The sequence below is a fragment of the Serinus canaria genome, chromosome 3, assembly GCF_022539315.1.
Source record: "Serinus canaria isolate serCan28SL12 chromosome 3, serCan2020, whole genome shotgun sequence".
NCBI classification, from domain to species: Eukaryota; Metazoa; Chordata; class Aves; order Passeriformes; family Fringillidae; genus Serinus; species Serinus canaria.
This window is the reverse complement of record NC_066316.1, coordinates 83,112,089-83,134,766: the sequence shown is the minus strand read 5'-3', so window position 1 is coordinate 83,134,766 and position 22,678 is coordinate 83,112,089. Positions and strand designations below refer to the sequence as shown.

Here is a 22,678-nt window from a genome sequence, read left to right as displayed (position 1 = left end):
CCTCTTCTCAGCTAAGCCCAACCCAGGGTCACCCTGTGCCGGCAGAGGAGCAGGGAGAAAATCAGAAAGTATCAGTGATAGTGTGGCCAGCAGGACCAGGGCAATGATTGTCCCTGCAGTACTCAGCACTGGCGAGGCCACACCTCAAGTCCTCTCTCCAGTTCTGGGCCCCTCACCACAGAAAAGACACTGAGGTGCTGGAGCGAGTCCAGAGAAGAGCAAGGGTGTGGAGCACAAGTCCTGTGAGGAGCAGCTGAGACAGCAGGGCTTGGTTATCCTGAAGCAAAGAAAGCCCAGGGAGGCCCTTATGGCTCTCTACAACTGCCTGACAGGAGGCTGTTGCCAGGTGGGGGGCTGGCCTCCTCTCCCAGGCAACCAGCGACAGGACAAGAGGACACAGTCCTAAAGTGTGCCAGGGCCGGTTCAGGTAGTGCATTAGAAAGTTCTTTGTAGAAAGAGTGACCGGACATCAGAACAGGCTGCCCAGGGAGCGGGGAGTCACCGCGCTGGAAGTGCTGAAGCAAACATTGCACGTGGCTTGGTCTCAAACACTCAGTGCCACAGTCTGTTTGACAAGGCGCTGCTGGATCACGGCTTGGACTCCACGCTCCCAGAGGCCTTGTCCAGCCGCACCGACTTCAGGGGCCCCCGAAAACACAGCAGGGGCAGCCATAAAGCTACCGCCCCCGTGCGGAGCCAGCCAATCACAGCTCAGAGAGCGGCCCTCCCCGGCCAATCAGCGCGCCCCGGGTTTGAGACGCGCCAAGTCCCTCCGCATGGGCGGCCGAGCCGGGTGAGGCCGCCATGTCGGACTGGGACGCGAGCAGCGACGAGGAGCTGGGTGCGCAGGACTGGCCGCGGGCCGCTGCTGCTGCCGGGCCGCTGTGCTGGTCGCCTAGCACCCCTTCGTGGGGCCGCGCCTCCGTGGAGAGCGGCGGGCGACGGGGGAGGGGCACGGGGAATGCCGGAGGGGAAGGGTGGGAGCCGCGAGGCGCTGAAGGCTCCGGCGGCCCGAGGCGGGCGGCGTGGCAGCGGCCGCCCCGAGCTGCGGCCGGCCAGGCTCGGGACTCTGCGGCGCCGCTCTGCTTCCACCTGGATAGCGCTCTGGTCGGGGCTCTCATAGGTAATGACGGGTGCACCCCCGGGCCGGGTGCTTGACCCCCTGGGGTAAGCGGGTGGGGAGGAGCCGGTCCCCTCAGTGTCCTGAGGGAGAGCTTCCGTCAGTCTGGCCGTGAAGGGCCCCTCGCAGTTCCCGTGCGGCTCCCTCTCCGCCTGGGCATGGCAGGCTGCTCTTGCAGAGTGTCTGCCGCTCGCCAGGGAAACTTTTCCACCCTAAAGTGATCGAGTTGATGTCTGTTTCTCAAGGCCAGCAGTGTGCAAGTGTTCTGAAGCCCCTCTAGTCACATGGGGGAAGGGTGACAATCTCTTGATCTAGTTTTACTCCTCCACCTCTTCTATTGAAGGGCATTCCCCTGCACACAAACCTTGCGTTTGATTAATTGACAGAAGAGTTACCTACAGTCCCCAACGGTTTGGTGTCACAAGTGCTTTTATTTGTAGTTACACGCACTCACATGAAAGTCTTGGGGTTTGGTCACAAACACAATACATACAATTATGTATGTATGTGTAGGTTTGGGCAGTTTGTCCTAAATCTCTGTAATACCTGCTGTGTATCTTTATAACAGGTAGGGGTGGAACTAAAATTAAAGAACTTGAGGATTCTTCAGGTTCCAGGATAAAGGTACCATGTGCTGTATGTTGTCAAGGAATGGGCTCTGTTGGGAGCAGGCTTGGTTGTTTCTGTGTAAACCATTTGGAGGAAGTTTAAGGGTGTTACAACAGCTGTAATAATGCCACTGTTTTACAATTTGTGAAAAGGAAGTGGAACTGAGGGTGCACCTTGGATGTTATGTGAAAATAAAAGGTTTTTGATTTTTTTCCTTAAGTTTGCATTTATTTCCTTCTCTTTTAGTAAAGGGATTAAAGGGCCTTTTCACAGAACAAGTTAAACTTCAGGGGAAAAAAAGATCAAAAATTGTTTTCAGTATGTGTTCTTGTATAACGTTTGTCTTTGCAGTATGGAAAAAAAAATCAGTGCTGTTTTTGAACATAGGTTACAAGAGGAACCTATGAATCTGAAGTAAAGATTTTTGGCAGCATTGATGTGCAAAACAAAGCCAAGATGTTGATTGACAATCTTATTACAAGTTCTGGACAAAACTATGTTAGAGGTGGGACAGAGAAAGGTAAGAAATGTGAGGTTGGGGGAAAAGATATTATGGATTGTATTCCATATATTTGGTAGTTTGCTGGAGTCGTTTTATATTGTTCATATTTTACAAAGTAAGTTAACTTAAACCTTGTTCTTGGGCAATGGCATCTTCTTAAAACAGAAATACCAAGATATTCTCCTTTTTTCAACTATGGACATTTTCCCCCTCCCCCCAAACTGCCAGGATTCTGTGAAAACCAGTTTCTGTGTGTTTTCAACAATTTTATGGATGCAGAATGTTATAGCTCATTGGTTCCTCCATAATACCAATATTGACTCTAGTGCAAGTTTTATTCTGGTATCTGTGGAATATTGCAATGCAGTAAACCTTTGTAAAGATAGTCTATAAAGTGCTGATCTTAGCATGGGCCGTGCTGACTTCCTACTACTTTCAAGGGAAGTCTTAATGTCTTAAGATTTGATGTTGCACTTCGTGCCTGGCTTTACTAGGCTTTCCTGTGGTAGCTGTGTTACATGGATATAGAAATCATTCTTGTACATTTGGATGCTGCTTATATTATTGGTATGTCTTGTATGTGCTCCCAACAATTTTTTGCACAGGCAAACACCATCCACAATTGTTAATCTGATGCACTGATGAGGAAGAAGGGATACAGGAATTATGTTCCAGCATTAGAATAAGGACTGTAGTAGCTGTGTGTTTCCTTTTTAGAAGTGTCCCAGAAGGTCAATGAGTATGTTTCAAGAGTCTAGAAATATTTAAAACTACCTTAGGATTTGTGACAGTGTTGTCCCTATGTTTCCTGCCTTTCCACTAATTTTCCACACAACTGTGTTGCTATTTATATCTTCAGGTTAAACTGCACTTACTTAGGAAGGGTTAACCTCATCAAAAAAGGAGTACAGAATATAACTACACTGAGGCTTTATTGTGGTGTTGTTGGATGCTTTAGACCTAAGCTTTGCTCTTGTAGCTGTTAAAGCTTTCTCTCTGCATATCATCTACTGGTTTCACAAGTTTTTCAAAACCTTGCTGCACAACAAACTTTGTTTATAGCTGGAGGAGAAGCATTTCATACCCTGTCATTACTTCCTTTAAGTAGCTGAATGTGTTGAAATGTTTCCCTTTTTTTATCAAAACTGATTTTGTCCACATTTTAGCAATGTTTCAGGGCAGAGATCTAGGAAATAATTTTCCACTTATATGTTTCATGTCTACTTAAAATATATGAGGCCTTGCAATAGAAAACATGTTTGTTTTGAGGGGAGATTTCTCCCCATGGTTTGTTCCATCAAACAGCAGCATTTTGTTACTAACTCTGCAGGAAAAACCTTGGACATTATCAAGCCTGAAAATAACCCAAAGAAGCCAGTAATTAACTGGGCCTCTATTCGAGAAAACAGGGCCAAATATGAGTCTATGAAGTGGGCAGGTTAGTTTTACAATTTTGATTGTATTATACTTGTCTTTATGTAGTAAATCTGTTGGAATGCTTAAATGTTTCTAATACTTGATTTGAGGTGCCTAAATCTTTCAGAGCCCAAATTAGTGATGTATTTTCAGTGAGCTGACCATATTAGCATTTCTCAACATGGTCATGGAGGATGCTGGTTACTGTGCCAAGACTTAAACCTGCTACTCATATGGTATTTTGAATGTCACCCTTTGAAAATGTTGTTTTGTATGTGGCCACGGGGAAAAAAAAAACACTATGAGTTGTTAAACATACTACTGTATATGTTAGTAGGTATTACTTCAGAACTTTAAATGTGGGGGAGTGGTTTTTTTGCAGATATTGAAGTGTTTAGCTCAGCCTTCATCTTTTTACATGAGCAATGGTTTTCCATCACTTCCAGCTAGTCTTCTGCCTCAAGGCACTTTCTGGGTCCTGAGCTTTCCGTCTTAAGCTTTAGCAGACTTATACTGACTCTGTATTATTTCTTGCTGATTCAAGTTGGATTTTTCTGATTGTTTAAGGCTTGCCTCCAATTGAGAAAAACTTCTACAAAGAATCACCCAGGACTGCATCTATGTCACAAGAAGAAGTGGAACTGTGGCGGTAAGATGATTTCTTTAGGGAATCATCTGCTTGGCAAAAATTACTATTAAACTAGAGAGACTAGAAAGTGAGAGATTAAATACTGAGACAGAGACACTAATTCTGGGATCTTGTAGCAACTTAATCTTTTTAAGAACTCTTTCTTGGGAATGAAACAACTAGCAGATGAGATTATTAGTCGTCTGGAAAGTTAACTTCAGGGATTTTCTGCTTCTCTAAAAATGTTTGATTTAGTTGAATTTCAAAACAGAAAAAATCATAACAGTTCACTGACTTTTGGCTGTTTTTTTGCCTTTCATGAGACAGTATGTTCACATTTTCTAGGTCCTTCCAAATAGGATTGTTCACAGGTTGAATATCTTTTGGCTGCAATTTTTCCCCTGCATTTTTTTAGTCAAAACTATCATCAAACCAAATTCCAACTTTTGTTGCTGTTGTCTTCCTTTTATATCTGTCTTGTTTTTACAAGCACATCCTGGTGAGTACATGCTTCAGTTAACTGCATCTATTTATTTTGATCCAACAATCTGTATCAGTACCTTGCAAGGAAAACAGGTCATCTGTTTCAGGTGGTTTGGTTCAGTCCTTGGTAATAGTTACAGCCCTCTTTAGTAAGTCTATTGAAGTTAGTGAGCATTATTCAAGTGTTAGCTTTTTATTACTTTTCTTCTTGCAAGATATCTGTTTTTCTTTGCATGCCAGAGAAACTTTGCCACAGTGAGCAAAGCATGGAATTGTTTCCAGATGCTTTCACCTTTTCCCTTAAAGTATATGGATATGTTGTTGTTAGAGCTAGTGCAAATTACAGAACATTGTACTTGTAGGTTAAAAATATGTACTGAGGAATAGAACTTGTGTGATGAAGGAATTTTTTTTTCTACTTCATCTAATCAGTTCACTTTAAGGAAAAAAAAGGCAGCAACTGAAAGAAATAATTCTATAAACATGAGGGGAAGTTGAATTGCTCATTTTTTTCCTATTTTGCACCCCACTTGAAGAAAAGCTTTTTACTGAATGGAATCTTCAGAGGAGTACAAGACTGAAATCAATATGCTTATGCAGATGTCATAGTTTAAAACCAGATGGAAATTAAGCTATAAGCAGTAAGCAGCCACTCTGCTTCCCTCACTCCCTCTGGTGAGAGAGGGACAAAAGGCAGAGATTATGGATTAAGAATTTACTGGAAAACATCAATGAGATAAGAAAAACAGCGGCAACACCAATAAAAACATTATATGAAAGGTGATTGCATGCAGAAGTGCTCATGGAATTCCAACCAACACAGCACCACCACAGAGCTCCTGAGACAAAGGAGAGAATGGTGGATGAAACTGTCCGTGCTCATGTTGTTTTCCCCAAGCCTGAGATAACAAAAAACGATGATGCCAAGCCAGCTGGTCAGACCATCCACACCACCTCCCCTCTCCAACCATCATTTGCTCTCCTGGGAAAAGGAACAAAATGGCCATGGAGAGTCATTGCTTTTTTCTTCCCCAGGAAACCACACCCCCTTTCTCCTGGAAAGTGAAAATCCCCTTCAGGCCCCGATGATGATTCGGGTGATACAGAGTAACAATGTAGGCATGCCCGCATGGCTTCCAGCTCCCCTCACTGCCAGTGGCAGAAAATTAACTGTGCCTTGGCTGAAACTAGGACAGGCTATTAATAGCTCTAAATTGGAGGAAGCCTTGGGACAGCAGTTTTTAATATAATCTTTTATAGGGGTTGTGATTTGGGTTTTGCCTGCTTTTAGGGACTTGTTTTTCCAGCAGGTTTTTTTTGGAGCTTGTCTTACTAGTCATGTTCTTTTTCCAAAACTGTTCTGTTGGTATTGTCTAGAGTATCCAGATAGCTGCTCTGAAAACAGTTGTGGGAGGTTTTTGTCAGAATGTAGAGTTCTGGCTGATAAGTTGAAGCCATTCATCTGAATTCTGGATTGTCTTTGGGTTTAAAATTTGTCATACTTACTTAATTTGTAATCAGGTATAATTGTAGCCTGCTAGGAGTGCAGTTCATGTTATAACCATATATAACTTCAAATTAGTTGTTCTTAAGAAAAATGTAATTGATACCTCTGGGAGAAGTGTTTCTACAGAAGGACTTTTAAGAAAGACAGAAGACTATTTCTGTCCCATTCAAGAGCCTGAACTTGGTTTTTCTTGTTCAAGGAGTTTAAAATAAGCTAAGAAACACAGTCTTTTGTGTTAGCTCTAATTTTTCAGATAATGAGACTTCAAAACAATTGCACTACTTTATACAGGAAAGAAAATAATGATATAACTTGTGATGACTTGAAAGAAGGTGAAAAGCGCTGCATTCCCAATCCTGTTTGTAAATTTGAAGATGTATTTGAGCATTATCCTGATATTATGGCCAATATAAGAAAAGTTGGTTTTCAAAAGCCTACACCAATTCAGGTATGTCTTCAATTTTGATGACTCTTTCACTGAACCTTAAGAAAAAAACAAAGACTACATTTAAGTATTTGTTGTTTTATGTTAGTCCCAGGCGTGGCCAATTATACTCCAAGGAATTGATCTTATTGGTATAGCGCAGACTGGTACTGGGAAGACATTAGCATACTTAATGCCTGGATTCATTCACTTGACTTCACAACCAATGTAAGGACTGCTCACAGGTCTGATTTGTTTAGCTGTGCATACTTCCCCCTGCACTTACTTCCTCCTGCACCCAACTCCTGAGATGATTTTCTAGCAATGAAAATAAAAATCCTGTGTTGAAAAAAAAAACTTATAAGTCTGATGGAATAAGCACCAAATTTGTCACCATAGATTCCATTAGCAGAGAAAGCTTAGAACAGTATAAAAATATTCAGTGTCAAGCAAGATGGACTTTGCCCATCCTTATATACCAACATTTTAAATATGCTTTGTTGCAGATCCAAAGATCAGCGTGGAGGGCCTGGAATGTTAGTTCTTGCTCCCACCAGAGAACTGGCACTTCAGGTAGAGGCAGAGTGTTCAAAGTATGCATACAAAGGAATTAAAAGGTAGTCTTCCTTTTCACTGGCTTGTTAAGTAATATCTTTTTTCTCCTACCAATTGTGTCTAAATTCACTTTCTACAATAATTGCATGTAAGAGGGGAGGAGATAGTTGTAAATGCAGAGATTATATTTTCCCAGTTGTCAGAATTTCTGTTTTTACTAGTCTCATAGTCAAAGTCTATGTAGCTTTTCTGCTTCTTTTCCTTCTGAGTTGACAGCTAGAAGAATTATACAGAATATGCTGACTTAAAAGGGACAAGGATCATCAAATCTGGCCCTTAGCCCTGCACAGGGCTTCCCCAAGAGTCACACCATCTGACTGAGAGCATTGTCCAAACACTTGAACTCTGTCAGGCTGGTGTTGTGATCACTTCCCTTGGGAGTCTGTTCCAGTGCCCAACCACCCTCTCAGTGAAGAACCTGTCTCTAATATCCAAACTAAACCTCCCCTGACACAGCTTCAGGCCATTCCCTTGGATCCTGTCACTGGTCACCACAGAGAAGAGATCAGTGCCTGCCCATCCTCTTTCCCTCATGAGAAAGTTGTAACTTCAGTAAGCTCTCCTCTCAGTCTCCTCCAGGCTGAACAGACCAAGTGCCCTCAGCCACTCCTCACACGCTTCCCCTCAAGGCCCTTCACCATCTCTGTTGCCCTCCTTTGGACACTCTCTAACAGTTCAATGTCTTTCTTACTTTGTGGTGCCCAGAACTGCCCCCAGCACTCGAGGTGAGGCTGCCCCAGAGCAGAGCAGGACAATCCCCTCCCTTGCCTGGCTGGTGATGCTGTGCCTGATGCCCCCAGGACAGGGTTGGCTCTCCTGGCTGCCAGGGCACTGCTGGCTCATGTTCAACTTGCCAGGGACCAGAGCCCCCAAGTCCCTTCCCCAGGCACTGCTTTCCAGCATCCCATTCCCCAGTCTGTCTGTACATTTGGGGTTTCCCATCCCAGATACAGAATCCAGCACTTTCCCTTATTGAACTTTGTGTGGTTGGTGGTTGCCCAGCCCTCTCATTTTTCAAGGTCTCTCTGCAGGGCCTCCCTGCCTTTAAGGGAGTCGAAACTCCTCCCTGTTTTGTATCGTCTGTGAACTTGGTTAGTGTCCCTTGCAGTCCTGCCTCCAGGTCATTTATGAAGATGTTATGAGGGCCAAGGCTGGAGCCCTGTGGGGCCCTTCTGGTGACAGGATGTAACCCTGATGTGTGAGCCAGTTGCTCACATATCCCATGATGTGTTTATCCAGCTGTGTGCTTGACACTTTGTCCAGAAGGATACTATTAGAGATAGTATTGAGAAAGCTTTACTGAAATCCAAACAGGTTGCATCAACAACAATCCAAACAGGTTGCATCAACAGGTTTCCATTGATCATCCTAGTGGGTTACATTGTCATAAAAGGAAGTCAGGCTTGACAAGCAGGACTTCATTCTCATGGAGCTGTGCTGGCTGTGGCCAGTGACCATACTGTCTTACTTCCCAACATAATCTTCTCCATAACTTCACCGGGGACCTTTCTGGATTCCAAAGACCGCTCAAAAATCATTGAGAGATTTTTCAATGACATCAGCCAGCTCTTTGAGGATTTTTGTACAAATCCCATTATGCCCCATAGATCTGTAGAAATCCAGCTGGAGCAGCACATCCTGCATAATTTGCAGCTCAGCTGAGAGTGGATCATTCTCGCAGTGTTGGTTCTCCAGCTCAGGGCACTGAAATCCCCTTGATGCATCATCTGTGTTGAAGACAGCAGCAAAGAACACATTAAACAGCTCTGCCTTGTCTCTGTCCATGTTTGTGAGGTGACCATCCTCATCCTGTAATGGGCCAATATTATTTTTACACTTCCTATTGCTATCTGCTCCGTAGAACACACCTGGCTTTCTTTTCTAAGAGATTACTTTGCTGAATAATGTTCAGGTTCTAGCCCACACAGGTCTTTTTGCTATGTCATCTTCTAGCACGTTGGCCCTGGGTCATTTTCCATCTCTGTCTTTTTTTTTGTTAAACTTTATGGTATTTTCATCAGCCCATTTCTCTAACCTTTTTGTGGTTCTTCTGGTAAAACCCTAATTCTCTTGAGTGCATCAGCTCTTTCCCCAGTTTGATTTCATCCACAAACCTGCTAAGGGAAGATCTCCATTTAAGCAACTAACAGACATTACTGTACTCTGAAACTTGCTTTTAGGGATCTCTGTTAACTTTGTGTTAACTAACTAACTAACTTTGTGTTAACTAACTTTGTGTTAACTAACTTTTTGTTAACTCTGAATACGTCTTACCGTCACCCCAACAGCAAAACGCCTCACTTTTGATGGTACTTTTGGGAGAATCATGGCATCCTTTCATATGTTCATCTATTTTTTGTGTAAATGTTTTCAGAACAACCCAAAACATATGAGCTATCTTCCTTTCATGATTTTTTTCACTGCAGTTTAAGTGGAAAACTGTTGCTGGACTGTTGAGGGAGTGTCATTCAGTGTTAATGTTATTAATTACTGCAGTACTGTCAATCACACTTATTGTATTCCTTCCACTTGTTAATACCAGGTGACACTTTTAAAGCAACATGGTGGCATTTATTTGAAAAGGATTGACTTTAGCTGAAATTGAATATATTACACCTGTAAAACTTTTCTGTTACAGTATTTGCGTCTATGGTGGTGGGGACCGAAAAGGACAGATAGACACGGTTACCAAAGGTGTGGATATTGTTATTGCTACTCCTGGCAGACTGAATGATCTTCAAATGAACAACTTCATAAATTTGAAGAGCATAACATATTTGGCAAGTATCTGATATGCAATGAGTAATGCATCAGCTGGGAAATGGTTGACTCAGTTTGAATTTAAGCTTTAATGGAGTTTTCTTTAAACTTCCAAAGTATTAATTACAATACAGCTTAACGCTGATATTGCTGTTGGAGGGATGATTCATACTTACTATAATTGTATTGCAGATGTGAAGTATTCCCTAGGAAAAATAGGCTTCTAGCACAGCAAGCATTTTAAAGATGCTAAATTGTTTTTTCAGTAATGGAATTCTAAAATTCATTTTGTCAGGATTAGTTACTAATGGATGAAATAGCTTTCTGAAGTTGTCTTTTCCTTTTCTTTTTAAAGGTTACCAGTGTCTCAATTTTTTTATTAGAACTTACGTGGTAGCATAGTCACCCACAGATATTTAAATGTTGGGGGACTGACTTTCTTTTGATCTCAGTGGAAAAACAGCTTTATAAACATTTATAATAATCCTTATGTCTTCATTTCATTTTTGCCTTTTCCTGTGCTGAACAAGTAAGACCATTGATGTTTGTAAAATGCTTGTATATATTCAGTTTATTTCTAACTTGTCTGTGACTTATTGCCTAGTTTGACAATTTGGCCATGCTCTCTGTCCACCCCACTACCCTGTGACAGTTAAATTCTCTCCATGTTGTAACAAGTTAACTCCAATTCTAGGTGATAGTTGGGAGCTTACTGGCAAAGCCAGCAGTGGTATAGCATCATTATAAATTTGGCCATTTGGGAAAAAAGTTTATTACAGGAAGACAGGAGAGTAGCATTCTGTAGAGGACTAACATGTGATTGCTGAGCAGGAGGAAGACAGGCCTGGAAACCTGCATTGCAAGGACTATAGGAACATAGGTGACCTTTCTGCCAAGGTGAAATATAGTCATACCACAGGCACACAGTGCTTCATAAAGCAGTGAGTGTTGAACCAAAAGAGTGTTTCAGTATGTGCAGCATATACTGCAGTATGACATTGGTAAAAAGAATTAACTATCATATTGAAAAGTAAGATGATGTAAAGCAAGGATGAGAGACATTTTTTGTTGCATGACTAACAGCTAAATATTTTCAGAAAAACCTGTGCAAGGACCATGTATTGTGTTGTAGTTAAGGTCTCATGCCTCAAACTTTAGGGAAATTCTGTGCTACAATAGCCTTACATGAAAAACTGGACATTGAAAATTCTGTCTTTTTGTGATCTTCCTGTATGTTTATCCTTGTTTCTTGTGCTTTTCAATATATATGATGCTTTCTATTTCCAGAGCTTCATTATCAGTTTTCAGCCAACAAATAATCTTGCAGCCTTGCTTTAGGAAAAAAATGGTGATAGATTTGACATTTGCCACCTTGGATGAAGAACACTCTTCACTGAAGAGCTTCATTTACCGTTTTCATTGAAAGATACTACTGAGTCTTAGGAAGGTTACCAAAGTAAACTGAGTGTTACTTGCTAATATGATACAATTGTTTCCCAAAGGACTTCCAAGGTCAGATACAGGGATACAATTGTTAAAACCCAACCAAATGTACCACCCCCCAGAAAAGGAAAACAGCAACACAAAACCAAGCTCTGTTAATTATGTCTAATTAGGTACTGGACCCAAGGTGAGTTTGCGGTTAGAATTTCTCTTCTTGCTTGACAGAACCATCAAGTTGATCAAGTCATGATTCAGATTTTTAGGAAGCCATTTATTCAAGATAGACTGCTGTTGTTCAGTATTTCAGAAGTAAGGTTGTAGATTCTGTCATAAACAGCCATTTGACTGTTCGAAATACATGTCATATGAAAATATGCTTTTTGTTCCCCTGTGTTCAGTGTAAATAAGTATTCATCAGCAGTGTGACAAAGTAATCTTAATTCTTTGGACTTCGTGCTGATAAAGCAGAAGGAAGGAAATCTGAATTGTGCATGAATAATTGGGAAACATTTAGGAGAAAGTGTAATTAAATATATATATATAAATCATGAAGGAGGATGTAAAAGGTAGATTGGAGTAGTGCTTTTATTCTTCAGTTTTAAAAAATGGTGTTAAACTTACCAATAACTGATTTAAAACAAAGGAAAGAGGAAACGAAATAATTTTCAAAGGAAGAGCTGGCTTGTAAGAATTTTTTGCCAAGAAACAAAACTGAAATGAACAATATAAACAAGTCAGTAAATTTGTATATATTTAAAGATAACAAGAAACCTAAGATTATATCCTTTGAAGGGCATTTAGATTATAAACCAGGATGCGGCTATGACACATTTGAAAAAATCAGTACTAAAAGCTACCTAATATATATTACAGCCTTCTTAATGAAGCAGCTATCAGAAATAAGAAAAGTAAATTTCAGCTACCTGATCCATCTATTAGGCACAGATGCTTCTTTTTCCCTCTGCAGCAAAGTGCCAATGAGCTTAATAGCATAGAAAGCTTCTACTGCTGAAAAAGGCATTTGAGCCAACTCTTTATGTAAAATTAGTGATGTTTCAGCCTTGCTATTCTATTAGAATTCATGTAGTTAATGACATCTCTATGAGCCCTCTAAAAATGAAGAGAATTAAATAAAGAAATAGAATTCTTATCTTGTCTCTCAGTTGATAATTTGTGGTTATTTCAGAGATTTACATAAATAATGTACTAAACCCCTTTAATAAAATAAAATATCAGAGAATAATGGAACAGCAGAATTAGGACAGTAGAAAGGGATTATCATCAATGTCTTGTATTTCCACATAAGTGACTAGAAATTGTCAATACTTAAAATACTTAAAAGCACAATCCATGTGACTTTAATTTTCAAATAGAGTTTCTATAAATCAAAGAAAATAAATGAGTCTCAGATGTCAGTCTTCTTTCTTTGTATGAGACTGAAAACATTCACAAGTGTGCTTGTATATTAGAAAACTTTTTAGTTCCAAAGAGATGTTCTCAGACCTCCAACTCACTTGTTCAGTTCTAGCTTTTTTTACCAGATGAAACAAGCTTGTGCTCTGGGGGCTGTGCAGCGTCCTAGTGTGTGCCAGAATGTATGCTCTGGCTTTTTCCTACTTGTAATGAGGAACTAAATTGACAAGTGATATTTTGGTCCTGTATGAGATCTCTTATGAGGTAGAAATGAGATTTCCCCTTAAAATTGCAAACAATTTCCTATGTGTTTTGAGCAGGTTGTTCCCCTCTGGGTTTGGTTGGTTATGGGTTTTTTGGTTTTTTTTTAGTTTGAACTTAGTTTTAGCCATTAACCTAATTTTTGGTAAAACAAACAGATGGGGTTTTTGTTAATTGACTTTAAATGCTCTTAAAGGAACTGTGAATTTTCTCGTTTTGCTTGCAAATATAATACTGAATGAAAAAGCGTCAAGGAAATTGAAGAAGTATAATAAAAGTTGAACGGGTTTTGCAGTAAGTTGTGGAGAAGATTCTGCAATTAAAACAGTTACCGTTAAAATCTTTTTCTGTGTAATGTCCTGCTGAAACGAACCCTTATCTGAGGGACTAGGCAGAGTGAATAACTTTGTTTCTGGACAGGTTTTAGATGAGGCTGACAGAATGCTGGATATGGGATTTGAACCTCAGATAATGAAGATCCTAATAGATGTGCGTCCTGACAGGCAAACTGTTATGACAAGGTATCTAAACATGGTAGTGCTCAGGACTTGAACTTAAGGTTATTGAACAACAAATGTGTCAGTTATTAAAATTTTTACTAGTTTTCTTTCTAATTTGGTCTAGTCAGTCCTGATGAGTCATTTGACTTTTTTTTTTTTTTTTTTTTTTGTACTGTCTTTTCTGATTTTTTTTTACCTCAAATATGAAGACAGTTGGGTTGTCCCAGAATAAGGAGGATATCCTGGGAGAGCTGGAATTTACCATATCAACTTGAAATGCCAACTTACAGTTCTCCATCTGAGACCGAATGTATTTCCTGACTTTCTGATCAGTATCTGTTCTAGTCTGTACCTGGATTAATTTTGAAATTATGCAGCTTTTGGGAACTTAACAATCAAATATCCCAACAATAATTTTTATTCCCATAGGTTGCATTTAAGCTGTTGTTTAAGAAAACAGAAACTTGCTTATTAGGTATTGTTCAACTGCTAAACTCAGTTGAGGCTTCAATAGAAAGGCTCCATAATTGTTGCCTATACTTTTAACCAACAAAATTACCTTTTAAGTTCAAGTACTGTTTACTATTAACTTAAGATTAATTAAACTCCATACTGTTACTGCATAAGTGTTTCACTGGTGTATAAGAAAGGAAAGGAAAGAAACTAAGAATATGATGAAATTAATGAATTAGAGAAGATTTGGCACACTATTCTCACATGTGTGTGTTTTCCTCTTCACTTCCTGTTTAGTGCTACTTGGCCTGATGGTGTCCGTCGCCTAGCAAAATCCTACCTGAAAAATCCCATGATTGTGTATGTTGGCACTCTTGACTTAGCAGTAAGTTGTCCTGTTCTTTTTGGTTTTTCCACTTCCTTTTGTAGAAGAACCTATGTTTAAGCCCAGAATTTTTTTGCTTGTAATTAACTGTATGTAAGTAAATGCACATATCTTTTGTAATCAATCTGAGCTTTCAAGAAACAGCTCCATGCTATTTATTTTTAAGTTTCCTTAAAAGTTCAGAAAAAATTTTAAAAGTATAAACCAACATATTTGCTGTATCAACATCTGGAAGTCTTAGCTCTTCAGTAGAAGATGTAACAGGTGACAAGTATCAATCATATTTAATGTTCTAGTTCACAATGCCAATGTTTTTGTGTGATCCCTTGATTTTGCAACCTTCATTTTGGTTCAGCAAGTTCTTGTTCTTTATTTGGTTTTCCTTCTGAAGATCTTCTTTCTAATGCACACAAATCCTTATCTAAATTTGTGTTTCCTGACTGCATGTTTCACAAATGGAGTTTGAGAGAGCTTTTTACTAAACTCTTGGAGGACACTTGTCTGTAGCAGAAAGTATGTGTTAGAGTAAGAACTGTCTTTAAAGTCCAAAACTTCTAACATGTGGATGTAGTTGCTTATTTGTCATTGTTGTGCAGCTATGTGTATTTGGCTTCAGTACCAGCAGAATTTACAGGAATAGTAGTTTGCCCAGGATCTTAGAAAAGTTTCCTTTTCAGTTCCATTTTTTTTTAGCGATAGGTAATGAGGAAGCCTAGTATCCAGTCCACTTTTCAGTAGAAATAGAGACAGAGTATGCTTTTTGTCTGTTCTGTTCAGAACTACGCTTTTATCAAAGGGCAGTTCTTGTCAGGATCAGAATTTGAAAGACAGCTGCTCTTGTAGCTGTGTTTTCTAGGGCATTAATTATTTTTACAGGAGTTTCTCCCATTTGACATATCTGGTGGGGGGGAAGGGTTGCCATGTGGAGAGAGGATCTTTGTCCACTTGACTGAATCTTCAACTCTTGCCACAAGATCATGATACCATGCCATGAGAATATCTAGACATTTTATCCTGCTTATTAGTTAGTCCTTAGATATTCTGTGGTAACCTTCAGAGATAATGGAGTAAAGTTTTTAATGAACTGTTATTGGAATAATTAGAATTGATCATTTCAGAGAGATTTACAGCATCTTTAAAAGCCTATAATTTCAAGTAAGACTGCCAACTTTCTCTGGAATAACATTAAAAAATTGCAAATTAAAGAATTTAAATATGTTTTTTACTAATAATATATTTATTCCACCTCACTAATTGGTACCCTCTAAATCTCTGCAAATAAATAGTTTGGAAAACTGCTTAAGGGTAAATTTTATTATTCTCCTAAAGCAATGAGGAAATAAGAAATCTGCATTGGTTGGACTCCAAACTGATATATATTAAAATAATTTTTTATGGTATCATATATTACTAGTTTTATAACATGGCAATATGGGAATTAACAGAAAAAAAAATTATTGTAATCTGTTTCTTCCTAACATCCCTTTTTGCTGTTTGACAGGCAGTAAGCACAGTACAACAAAAAGTTATTGTTATCCCTGAGGAAGAAAAGAGATCTTTCATGCATAGCTTCATTAAGTCTATGAAGCCAAAAGATAAGGTCATCATTTTTGTGGGCAAAAAGCTTACGTATGTAATCACTTCCCAGTATCATCTCTGTTTGGGGTTTTTTTCCTAACAGAAATACTGAATAGTTTCTTGAACTAAGAACTATCAAGTGTAATAGCTCTTCTCTACAGTGTGCTGCTAGTAGTATTATTTTCATTTATTTATTTCTTCCTTTAGACTGACTGGCAGTTTGTATTTTTTTTTAATATCATTAATGGTGGTGGTAAGTCTCAGTTTCACGTAGCTCAAGTGGGATATTTGGATTCTTGGGGATGCATCAATGTGATGTACTGTTTACTTTCATACACCTCTGGTGCATGCAAGACCTGATTAGTGTGGGGGGTAGTCATTGTATCATACTTGAACTTTTTGAGTGAAGCACACAAAAATAATTTAGTATTCCTCTAAAGTATAAGTAAAGGTAAACATTGCTAGGTGGAGTAGACTTGCTTTCCTGTTTAATAATAAGTATCAGCTGACCTTGGTTATGTTTTGTCCTTAAGCTCACATTTAGCTTTTGCTGGCACGTTACTGTCTTTTTGATTTAGATCTAGATGCTGCACTATTTTGTTTCCTTTTTTTCTTCTGTTTTAAGAGCCATTGCTTTATTTCACCCTAGAGCTGATGACTTGGCAAGTGACTTTGGTATCCAAGGAATTCCAGTACAGTCACTTCATGGCAACAGGGAACAATGTGATCGAGAACAGGCTTTGGATGACTTCAAGAAAGGTGAGTTTGTACTGAAGTACTGGTTTGTTTAGGCCAGAATTTTAAAGTTTATTCTGGTCAAAACTTGTCTAATTCTAAGTGTCCTGTCTCTTTAGTACTATAGAAATTAAAATACCAAAGAGCTCTGAATTTTATATTTTCTTTATTAATTTAACAAAAAACGACCCAGCAAACAAAGAGATTGCTCTTCAACAAAATTTTGAATGTCTGGGAGTTTAATAATTTAAGGCTTATTTTACTTTTGACGTTTTTGGAAAAATTTTTATTGTATGTCTACAGAATGGTAAATTTGAATGTCAGATGATGGTGCTTTCAGTGAAACAGTCATGCTCCAGATGATGCTAGTAGGGTTGTGTGAACACAATTCAGGGTTATGTGAACACCTGCTAATAAAAGTCTCATGCTGTGACAAGAGTGTCAGCTGAGAATATAGTTGTTGAAATTTTTGTTCTTTGGACAGAGTCTTTATATCGAACCAGGCATATTTCTTACTTTTCCTGCACTCTGCTGTTCTGCTTGTGAAATGCAAATAATAGTAAAATGACATTTTGGGTGCTTACTTACCAGCTTGTTTTTGGAGCTAACTCAGTGTGACATTCAACAAGCATATTTTTACTTTGTGTTAAGAATATTAAGTGCATTATAAGCTAGAAAACCAATAAACTGGAGTATGTTTTCTGTTTGTTCCATAAACTCCAGTTCTCTTCCTGTCATACTTACTGTAGGCAAAGTTCGTATATTGGTGGCTACTGACTTGGCATCCCGTGGCCTCGATGTGCACGATATTACTCATGTTTTCAACTTCGATTTCCCTCGCAACATTGAAGAATATGTTCACAGAGTAGGTCGTACTGGAAGAGCAGGGTAAGTGTTTAGCAGAAAATAGTCTGGTGTTATCAATGTTTTGTTATGTTTTGTGCACAGCGTAAGTGTTTTTCTTGTCAAATTCTAGAGGCTACAGGTGATGTGGGGTGGGGCAGTCAAGACCTCACTCTTTCAAAGTATGTTCCAGAAACACACGGCTTTATGTCTTTAAATGAATTCACTGTTAAATTGAAGGCAAGCAAGTTTTACACTTTTCTGTTATTGAATCAAGGGTGTTTGAAAGCTGGTATAAATATGAGGAAGAATTAGAAAAACAATTTGCATTGATATTCTGGAATGTTACTTCCTTGTTTATCTCTTCATGAGCTGCTGATTTTTTGTTTCTAGACAGCACATTGCAAAGAATCATCTGTAGGTTCAAAGTCTGCAGCCGATCATGGTGGTGTAATTTAGTGGTAGTTCTTTTGGATGCTGCTTTCCCAGGCTAGTACAAGTGTGATTTTTCTCATTTAATCATGATATGAATGTGTGTCTCTTCATACTTAAATATGTTGCTATTATGCTGTGTTTATTATCTAAAAATCTAAATTAGTTTTACATTTGCTCAATTTTAGGTGAATTGCTGTATTCTGATTTTTATAAAAAGTTGCTCTCTGTCATGTGCAGGGTTAATTCTCAAGCCAGCTCAGTAATATTGCCTGTAGTACTGTTCATTACTGCCTAGGTCAGTAGTAAAAGCCTGGCCAGAGTTTGGAGGATCAGCAGTTGTTTCCTTCCTCGTTTAGGCGCTCCGGGGAGGCAGTAACACTTGTCACCAGCAATGATTGGAGGTTTGCGTCCGAGCTGATTGACATTCTGGAAAGAGCAAACCAAGTAAGCATACATTACTGGGTAAGACTTATATTGGTTCTGGGTTAGCACCTGAAGCATGTCATGAAGGTCCAAGACTATTTAGACCCTTCTTGGTGAGTGTTTGTGGTGTCTCAAGGAAAGAAATTATTTTAGTCTGTCTTGTCCTAGATAGCCTTAGCTGTATTTTACCTTACAGATGAGTCCCAGGAAGGAACTGTGAACTTTAACCAAAGCCTTCTATGTCTAAAGAAAAAATAACTAGCATACATGTTGAGGTCTGCAGAGAAATAATAGGGTTTCTTTTATTTCATAAAATTTTATTCCGTTTGTATTTCACTTTTGGATACATGTACCAATTTCTTGTTTAATGGTCTAAATATTAGGAGCACTTGTATCAGAAGAAGCTCAACTATCTTACAGTTGTAATGCCTGCATGTACTTTTCCAAGCTTTATTACTGATGCTTGTAAATAGAACGGGAAGTGGAACTGGAATGTATCTCTTTCTTTAAAGAAGCATATTTTTTCTAGATACCTTATCTGAGAAAACAGATAATTGTGTTACTGTTTTTTGCTGTAACAAAGAGCAACATTTTGCCTGATTTATAGTAAACCCCCAGCTCAAGTCCTGACTTGAGCTGAAATTTTGTTTGGGTTACAGTGTTTGTTTGGTTTTTTGGATGGGAGTTTAAGTACACACTAAATTTTATCTAGAAGCTGTGGTTTTTACTATAGACACTTACTCAGACTTTAAACCTTGGGTTAGAACTTCACCTCAATCCTCTGTTTTATAACTCTTCTTTGAAAGATACTGTGTTGCTTTATTGCAAGCTTAGTAAGATGCTTTTGAGGGAGGAAAAGGAAAAAAAAAACGGTGTAGAAGAGTAGTCTCCTAACAATTCCTTTAAGTAGCAGATTTGGGGTTTTTGATTGGGATGGGGTTTTTTTGATTTGTTTTTATTCAGAAAATGCAAGAGGTGAAACCAGAAATGATACTGTGAAGCTACTTTAGAGATGCCTTGAGTTTTTATTCTGAGTTGGCAATTACCTTTCAAGTCTTGTCTCCAGCTGCAGACTGCAAAGTTCCCAAACTGGTTGTGGTTTTTTGTAATGTGCTATAGTTCAACTGGGAACAAGTCTCTGAGTTCAGAGGAGAAAAGAGGAACTCTGAATCCTTGCTTCCAGAAGTTACTATTAGTCATAACATTATTCTCAAACTTAGTTATGTCTGATAGAAAGGAAGTATTCTTACAGACCAAGTGTTGGGGTTTTTTCTCATGACAAATGAAAATACCATTGTTTCAGTCTTAAAGCATTATGTAAGAGAGACCTGAAGGCTCAGAATACTTTTGATTTCAAAACAAGTTAGTTGCTTTTGTTAGCAAAATCTTCTCTCTGATACCGAATCTATAGATATATAAAGAAAAACAAGTACAACAAAAAGGTGTCTATTTCATGCTGAAGGAATCTTTTCTATATAAATGCTTATTAACAAGCATGGCCAGATTTAGTGGAAAAAACAGTAATCTCTGTGATACCAAGAAAAGCATTCCATATGAATTATGGCATCTTTATCCTTTTCTCACTTTGATGACCCTACCCTAGCTTGTATATTTAGCAGATGCATTGTTCATTAATTGTTCATGAAAAATTTCAACAAGCCACTAGATGCTGGATATTACCTCCCTGATATTTTTGTTTCTATTTTTATGTTTCTATATCCTCACTTCTTCCCACTCTTGACTTGCTCAAAAACCACCAACAAAGAAATTGTTGCGACTTTAATTTGGAATAAATTATGCTTCAAGTTCTAGGGGAGGATTTGATACTGAGGAAGAAAATCATCCCATGTTTCAACTGAAAAATAACTTTGTCTCATTACTCCTGTCTCCACTGATAAGCCTGTTGTGCCTTTCAGCTAGTGATACATTAACTTTATTTTTAAATAATGTTTGAAACTTAGGCAGAATGGACTCTTCCAGAGTTGTCATATTTTGCCAGGATAGTTGTTCATGAGTAAGAGTAATTCAGCATGTAAAACATATACTAGTGAGCCGTCCCTCATGCCAGCTCAAGAAAAAGTTGCTGATAGCAAATAGCAAGTATTGCTCAATTATAAAGCCGACCAAAAGAAATGGAAACTGAAGGAATATGACTTCCTGCTCCACCAGAGCTTTTGTCCTGGCTGCATTCTCCACCTGTTCAAGCATTGCCAAGCCCAGGCATATTTAGGGAGAATTTAAGGTGTTTACATTTGTTTGTACTCTGCTGTTTGCACTGTATTTGTGCCACTGGCAGACACAAATGACAGAGACAGGGCAATCATATTAATAGCACATTCACACAGTGCCCTTTGCTCTGATCAGGAAACTGTTTCTGGAGGGGTGACTTCCACTGACAGCCATGTGCCATTGCAGATTGCTGAAGTGGGCTGGCTTTGATAGATCAGTGATCCAAGACCTCTTGACAGTACAGTTGCGCACTGTGCTTTTTGCAGTAAACATTGCATTAATGTGAGCTTTTTGCCCAGCCTGGTTTAAGAAGTCTTGTTGGATATTTCCTTTGTTTTCTGAGCAAAAGAATGATATCAGTTTTTTTTTTTTTCCATCACTGTCACTCAACTAATAAATCTGTCTGTAATTCTTCACATCTGGCCTCAGTCGTTAAGGACTCAGAGATGAGAGTGTTTTGATGATACTGTTCACCTTTTCCACATAATTACAAACATGCCAAAAACCCCTGTGGATCTTGGTAAGGTGCTCTTACGACCTCCCAGTGGTGGGAGATCTGACCGTTTTCTCCTGTCCCTCTTTCCTTGTCTTTTAGCTTTGTTCTCAGCACATGAGAACCATTCCTATGACTACACTTTCTTTAAGTCACAAAGTTTCTCTTCAGAGGCTCATAAAACTTCCATAAGGAATTGAATACAAATCAACATTCAGTAGATGTATATAGTATAATATCACATTTAAGTGGGACTGGATGTTTTTACCAGCTGTTCCTTATAACTAAAAGATACGTTTCTGTTTGAACTATAATGTTAGAATTAGCTGGTTATATGTTGCCATCAGATATGGTGATACAAGCATAGATAAATTATTGAAAATCCAGAGACACTATGATGATTATTTTCAGTATAGTTCAGTACAATCTTATGTAAAAAAATTTCTCTCTGCATTTTTACAGAAAAGATTCTGCAAAGTGACAGGAGCTTATAAATAATGAAATCAAGTTTGGGAACAAACAAATCAGTAGCATTTTCATAAAGCAGTCCGAAAGCTTAGATTTATTTAACATTCACCTTGTTTTTTTGCCTGCTTTTTTAATAGGTAGTTCCTGACGAGCTTATTGCAATGGCAGAAAGATACAAACAATCACAAATGAGAAAAGAAATTGAAAAGGATATACCAAGACCTTGGAGAAAGCCCTCAAAATAAGTGTAGTCCCTTGAAGCTACTGAAACAGAGAAAGTGATTTTAATTAGTGTTAGCTTCCACGGGCTTTAATTTATTAGTTTCATTTTGTGTTTGTTTTCTATACCTGTCTTATTTAAACAAACTTCTCAAAAGCATCTTAGAAAACTGGGTTAACTTTATATAGGAATAAATCTGGTTTTGCACTTGAACACTATTTTCACATAATATTTTTTTCTTGTGTGATGAATGAAACATCTAAAGACATTGTCTACTGGTTAAAAACGAATATTGTGGCTTTGTTGGTTGGTTTGAGTTTTTAGTTAAATGCAGTATTACTTTATAAGAATGTAAAAGATAATTTTTCCTTTTATATTCAGAGAACCAGATTATTCATTGTAAGCAATGTTTGTCAATGTAGTTTCAAAATACTGTATCTTTGCCTTGATATGCTGCTGGCATGCAGGGAGATTTCTCAGGATAATGAAAACTGCTCTGTTTGCTGTTCTTGTGTTTGCTGAAGCAAGTTTTCTTTATTCTTACTTTAAAACTTAGCATTAGTAGTCATTTTTGCTAAGACTTGTGTCTCAAGATTTTTTGAGAGGTCTGCATTTTCTTGTAATGGAGGAGAGAATGATAGGAAGTACTTGTTTGTGGCTAACTGGGGAAGAAGATTTGCTTTTGCTTTTTGTGGATGTAATATTCTAGCTTAAGGAATGAAAGCAGAATTTACT

The 22,678-nt window shown here is 38.6% G+C and overlaps 1 protein-coding gene across 1 annotated transcript; it reads left to right on the top strand.

Moving 5' to 3' along the window:
* The first annotated feature begins 804 nt into the window (after positions 1–804).
* DDX43 (DEAD-box helicase 43) lies at positions 805–22,577 on the top strand. The gene is made up of 16 exons (XM_050973067.1): positions 805–1,123; positions 1,689–1,744; positions 2,117–2,249; positions 3,562–3,669; positions 4,215–4,296; positions 6,557–6,713; positions 6,799–6,917; positions 7,196–7,306; positions 9,943–10,084; positions 13,602–13,702; positions 14,432–14,519; positions 16,021–16,148; positions 16,747–16,856; positions 17,582–17,720; positions 18,467–18,554; positions 21,861–22,577. The coding sequence occupies exons 1-16, from the start codon at positions 805–807 to the stop codon at positions 21,966–21,968; spliced, it is 1,989 nt and encodes a 662-aa protein (XP_050829024.1). The 3' UTR covers positions 21,969–22,577.
* The last annotated feature ends 101 nt before the right edge of the window (positions 22,578–22,678 follow it).

Bases quoted from the DNA above. Each gene is read 5' to 3' on its own strand.
- DDX43 (XM_050973067.1), top strand. From the start codon at position 805: ATGTCGGACTGGGACGCGAGCAGCGACGAGGAGCTGGGTGCGCAGGAC. The intron at 2,250-3,561 runs GTAAGAAATGTG...CTAACTCTGCAG, and splicing joins TAGAGGTGGGACAGAGAAAG to GAAAAACCTTGGACATTATC. The intron at 14,520-16,020 runs GTAAGTTGTCCT...GCTGTTTGACAG, and splicing joins TTGGCACTCTTGACTTAGCA to GCAGTAAGCACAGTACAACA.